At 41.3% G+C, this 6308-nt stretch overlaps 1 protein-coding gene across 1 annotated transcript in view; it reads left to right on the top strand.

The window, feature by feature from the left end:
* The first annotated feature begins 4821 nt into the window (after positions 1-4821).
* Positions 4822-6308, top strand: part of ablim3 (actin binding LIM protein family, member 3) — a 61514-nt gene continuing 60027 nt past the window's right edge. The window contains exon 1 of the mRNA XM_042493258.1: positions 4822-5294. Within this exon, the coding sequence (XP_042349192.1) occupies positions 5282-5294 (13 nt within the window). The 5' untranslated portion in view covers positions 4822-5281. The remainder of the gene's footprint in view (positions 5295-6308) is intronic.

Genomic DNA, 6308 nt, shown 5'->3' with positions numbered 1-6308 from the left:
ATTTCTTTGGGGCAAGGGCAAAGCCTCCCCTCTCTCTCTCTCTCTCTCTCTCGCTCTCTCTCTCTCTTTCTCTCACTCACTCCCATTCCCATACACACACACACACACATACACACACACACACACACATTCTTCTCTCAGTCAAAATTTGGAAGGCCTAAAAGGAGACTTAAGCAGAAAAAAGAGGTCAGGTTATAATTGCATTTTAATCTGGAAAAACTATTAAACTCTTATGTGACACTACATTCCATTTAAAGGTCTATTTCCTCATTCTACAACACCAGTCCCACCAGTTTGGTTTGACGCACCCGCAGTCAGAAGATGAGAGCTGATTAAGGCATGAACAATCAGCAATTGTGTCCATACCTGAGAAATCCTCATTCCTAAAGGTGCACAGCCTTTCACAGACCTGCCCAGCATTCCACCAATTGTACTGTGAAATGTGAAGTATTTACCCTCATGTGCAATAACAGTGACCTCTCCCTATCATTAACACCTTCTCACTTTCTGGGTCACGTCCATCTCTATCTGTGTTTGGGGAAATAATAATCCCCCGGCCAGCGTTGCTTTAGTTTCTTGTGGGTTTTTTTCGCCTGCTTAGTTAAATATAAACTCTGGAACTGATTGTGTATCCCCAGCCCCCAGTGCTCCATAACAAAGTCACCCTGAACACTGAATATCAGCCCTGCACTGCACATGTGATCATGCAATTGGCTATGCAAGGCTGCAGGACACAGACCATTTATTCTGCTCTGTTTGCAAAAAAATGTGCGTGTGGGCGTGTGTGTGTGTGTGAGGCAGAAAAAAGGAGGGAATGTAGGTGCAATGAATAGAAACAAATTAGTAATAGACAGGAATGGGTGGAGATATCAGCGTAGCATTACAGAGTGGATGGTGGATTGTGTGTGTGTGTGTGTGTGTGTGTGTGTGTGTGTGTGTGTGTGTGTGTGTGTGTGTGTGTGTGTGTCATTTCCCCTGACCATGTTGTTGGACAAAGGGCAAGGATTGTGAGGGTTAGTGAAGAATGCAGCATACTGCTGATCAGCGCTACCAGTAGACAAATGGCCTGAGTGTGACAAACAAAAGACACACTACCTCCAATAGATAAACACTGAGCGGATAGTTAGGCCATTCAATGTGGCAACAAAAACATGATCGCCATCATATGTTAAGCATCTCAAAAAAAGGCTTAATTTGTGCAATTGGCATGCTTAAGGAATCAGTTTCCATCAGTCAACAGCATGCCGGTTCATTCTGGTAATAACACATATCAGGGGATGTTTACCTTTACTGTCGATTAGGGGGCATTGGCGCCTTTGTAGACAGTGACAACACCGTGTTGACCTGACAGCCTCCTGCCCCGCAGCCTTCAGTGCACAGGAAGGCCAACTTCCTGTTTTTCTGCCCCATCACACTAGAGGACAAAAGCACAACGCAGGATTGACACAGGAGCACAATCAGCACCCGGCACACGTCAGGCCCACAGGGCACTCACCTGCACAGTGTCACACCCACACACACGCACACACCTTGATGAAGATTGCTCATTTGAGTAAATCATTATCCTTACTGATCATAATCAGCAGTTACCAGGGCCAGGCCAGTAAACACACTGTAGTACATACAGTATTAATGTGTAAAATCAATGGAATCCAGGACATTCATTAGGACACTGCGGTTACACGACTTCAGCAGGGTACCCCCATGATGGAGGAATTTCTGAGTTGTTTTTTTTTTTTAACATTTGTAATCCATTTTTTCTCTCTGTAAAATCCACACTGTAGTTTTAACAAAGATTTATGTTGAAACTGAGAGCCATACTGAGTGAGGGAATAAAGCAGATTAAAGGACAAAAAGAGAACATCTTGTACAACTATTGAGCTCCAGAACCAAAGAGGTAAGACTGCAGAGAGAGAGAGAGAGAGAGAAGGGGGGGCCTCTCACATCCCGCCATTGTCCAGCTTCCTACAGGAATCAGAACCAGGGCTTCCTCAGGACGAGGCGGTCGGTTAATAAAAACAGGACTGCACAGCTTCATAAAAACACTGCACACATACACACATAGTGCCAGGGGTATTCCAGACCAAAATATTATCAAGAGCGTTCAGACAAACCTGACCCTCCATAACAGTGATGTACAACTGCAGCCAGTGTCAATAATAATTTGTGATGAATGACTTGCTGGGTTAAATTAAAGGTTAAATGAATAAAAAATAATTGGAAGTTCTGACATGCAGATTAGATTCGGACTGGGCGATACTAAGAAATTTAAAAGCAGGGTGAGGGTTTCTGGCATTACTTTACCTACTACCAGGGTGCATGGGGAAGGGATATAAATCAGAACAGGTCGAAGCTCCAGCACCAGCTTTATTGGAAGATCTGCGTGTTATGGCTTGTGGGGTCATCAGGGTCATCAGGCCACGAGCCCAAAAGCCCACAAACCCACAAGGCCACAAGGCCACAAGCTGAAACGTGTTAGTCGTGCAACAAAGCTGTTAAAAATAACAAATGTGTTTCTGGAATTTCAACCTCTTCCCATATGGTAAAAATCCAATATTTAGATTTTTTTTCACCAGATATCTCAATATTGATATAGTGATGATATAGGGTTGAAGTTTTTGATAAACAGTTATCAGTAATGTGAATATAACAACTAATGTGAGTGCAAGAACAGCTTGGTAAATTCATAAAGTTTGATCAATTCACTGTAATGAAGCCATTAAAACCAAGAAAAAGACAACACTTAAAGATACTGATACATCTCTGGAGCATTAAAACATGCAGATTTACATATTAATTTATATATTTCTTTAATTAATTAATTTTACTTATTTATTTAACCAGTTTGTATGAACACACACACACACACACACACACAATAATATATAAATTAAATTAATAATAATAATAATAATAATAATATAATATAATAATAATAATATTATTATAGTAGTAGTAGTAGTATTATATGAACAGTATATACAATGATGTGTAAAAGAACACATTTCAACAAGTACGTTTTGGCTTGAGGCCTTCATCAAGGTCATAAGCTGAAATGCCTTTGCATATATACAATACCCAGAATCTAAGGCCATATCTAGTCACATATCCAAATGTCAATATAATATCAATATGTTGCCCCGCTCTTTGCCTACTGTTTTTCTTCTCTAGTCCTAAAGTCCTTTGATAGATTAACTGTGTGTTGCATCTGACCAACTTCAATTCTTTTTAAATGTAATTTGACTAGTGTCTGAGCCTGTTTGGTAAACAGCGTATGGGTGTATAAGCATTTGATGAAGATCCTTCCACACTGATTTCACTGAACCTACTGTATGCACTATATGCAAAAACACCAAAGTGACTCAGACACACTCAACAGTTCTGCTATTAATCATGCAAAGTCAAAGGGCTGGGACCAAAGTGAATGTACGCTTGAGCTACCTTTACAGGCCAGTTAAAATAATTTCTGAGATTCTACAACCAAACACAGCATAGTAAATCCGTCCACAGCTTCACAATTAACCTCCTCTCCTCAACAGCAGCTCCACCGTAAATAATCCAATTAGCTAATTTGTTTACGTCGACTTTCCAGAAGAGGGCGGTGTCATAACAGTTTTAGCAACAAGCCCTGCCACGCAGTGCAAAAAGAAAAAATAACACCAACAAGTCTCTGATTTATAAAGGCCCTCCAGAGTTTTCAAATCAATTTGTTTCAAGTGTTCTTTGTAGTTCTCTTCAAAGGTTACTAATGTGGTCCGTATTGTTCTGTCCCATTTTAAATGACACTGACTCGACTAATTATGAAATCAATTTAAAATGCTTCAGATAATATGAATATCTATCTCACCTCGTGTGAAAAACGAATTAAGACTGAGACTAATGACTTTTGAACACTTCACACTTCTGGCAGTGTGATGTAGGCTATAGCGTCCCCAAAGCGTCCACAGCAGCCCAGAGTGACGTCGCTTCACCCAGGATAAAAAGACAGAGCCGTCAAGTCATTCACAGAGAGGCGCAGCGATACCGGAAATAAGGCAGTTTTACTTTCACAATAAAGTTATACACATTTCTTTGCAGCTGCTTCGCCCACAGATCCGAATAACACTAATTAGGTTGTTTAGGATTATTTCATTACAAGGGCATTACTATATGAAGACAGCTACTGTGAGGTATGACAAAGATTAAAGTAGTCTATAAAGCGAAAGGGGTGTATGTAATGTAGTCTATATTATTTTAGTTTTATCTAATTTGTATTTTTTAAATCACATTTTAACCCTTAATTGTCCCCTCCCCTTTTTTCCTCTATCTTGCCTCTGACATATAAACTGCTGTAACGTGTAAAATTTTCAAGTGTGGAATGAATAAAGTTATATTTAAATAAAGGTTTATCTTATTTGGATTTTTTTGTTTGTTGTTGTTGTTGTGTGCAAAGCAATATGAAACTATCCAAATATATGTCGTGAAGGAAAAGGCCATTGAACCCCTAAAATCTATCTAAAAAGTCATTTTTATATATAAAAAAAGGCCTTTAAAAATAATGTAGTAGGTTCACATGTTTCAATTGTTTTAGCACTTTTAGTTTGAATAACAGTAGTGTCGATACTAAAACACTTTGATTTATATCATTGTGTTTGGAAGGTTAAGAACAAACTGAGGGTATTCTGATTAGATCTGTATCTAGTAAACTGAACGCCTAGATACAGTTGGGGTCACTGTAATGAAAATCCCTTTATGACTTTATTTTGAAAGTGATGACCGGAACAGGTGTGCTGTGGCGGTGTGGAGAGCGCGTGAGAGGCGCGCGGTGACAGCAGCAGTGCACCGCCAGGGAGAGCGCGGCGGAGCCGGAATCAGCCAGGAGCGAAAATGTGAAGGTGGAAACCGACTGAGCAGCATTGTGTGGTAACTGGCGCCTGTTTCTCTGACAGAGAGAGAGAGAGAGAGAGAAAACACACACACATACACACACACACATACACACACACAACCGACATTCCCACACAGTAACAACGGGAGCTTTTATTTTGGATTTTACAATCACTGGAAATATCCTCGCTTAAATTTTCTTTTCTTACACATTTTTTAGACGCATCTTTCCGGCTCTGTCCACCTTCTCAGAAATTGGACTGGAAGCAGGAGAGAGTGAGGAGCATCATTTATGTTTACTGGATATTTTTAATGACACAATTTGGAAGGAGTGAACTGCTCCGTGAAGATTTCCTCGTGCTTTATGGGATTATTCTCGACGGAGACGCTTTGTTTGAGATAAACATTGGGCATCATGAGTTCCAGTGGTAAGTCCATCCCCTGCGCGCTTTATCTCCACTTACAGCGCAAAGACAATACCTACATGTGAGAGCAGCGGTGAACAATAGTAGCCTATATGTGTTGAAAAGTGTCAACGTAAATATGACTCAAATCAAGGTTTAACCCATGTAATTTCACAGTGATGCCACCTCAATATTCTACAATATTAAATGACATAGCTACATTTTATGTTTAAATTTTCATGCAGCTTAGCATCCAGAAAAAGTCCTGTAGAACTGTTGTATAGAAATGTACTGACACATGCCTCTGCTTATTGTGTGTACTAAGAATAGCCATTGTGCAGGTTTAAAGAGGATAGGAGAGCTAAGTATACCTGGAGGTCAAAGTAGCATTTGCCCAGAGTTCATCCATAGAGAGGCATTTTTGGGATTCTTCATCCCTGTAACAGCTGTTGCTCGGACCCTCCCAGTGTCTGCCTCCCTCCTCTGTCACTCCTTTTTTTCATCCTCCTCTCTCCTTCCTCGTCCTCCTCACCACCTCCAGCAGCACATTTGACCTCTCCGGGGAGACCACCCAGGCTGTCAGCTGTTGCCTTTTCACAGAGGTACACCTGTCTTCTAAAAAAAATTCATCGCAGGGGCAGGAAACCCCTTGAGCTGGAGGTCTCATGGAGTTTTAGTTCACAGCGATGCAGCACATGACAAATAAGTCTGACAGCCTGAGGGCTCCTGTCATAGTTACCCTAGACCGGCCCGGGGCCTGTCATGATGCTAAGCTGACCTTGTATCAGCTGACTGTGACCCTGATCCTCTGTCAGCTGAATCAGGGCTTTCCCTGTAGGGCTTGCAGGTCAGCTGTGTGAGCATGTGCCTGTCTGTTTGCCTCCACTTTGTTGTTTACAAGTTATCACTGGTTGATTCACAAGCTTGGATCTCCAAGGGAAGACTTTTAGCTGTCAGTAAGGCCAGCTGATGTGCTCCAGGTGCTCTGTGAACTCGTGGTGTCATATGCTTCCAGTCCTCCCTCCCCTGTCTACAGGA

This window comes from Plectropomus leopardus, chromosome 9, assembly GCF_008729295.1.
Source record: "Plectropomus leopardus isolate mb chromosome 9, YSFRI_Pleo_2.0, whole genome shotgun sequence".
Taxonomy (NCBI): Eukaryota; Metazoa; Chordata; class Actinopteri; order Perciformes; family Serranidae; genus Plectropomus; species Plectropomus leopardus.
This window is presented reverse-complemented; position numbering and strand designations above follow the sequence as displayed.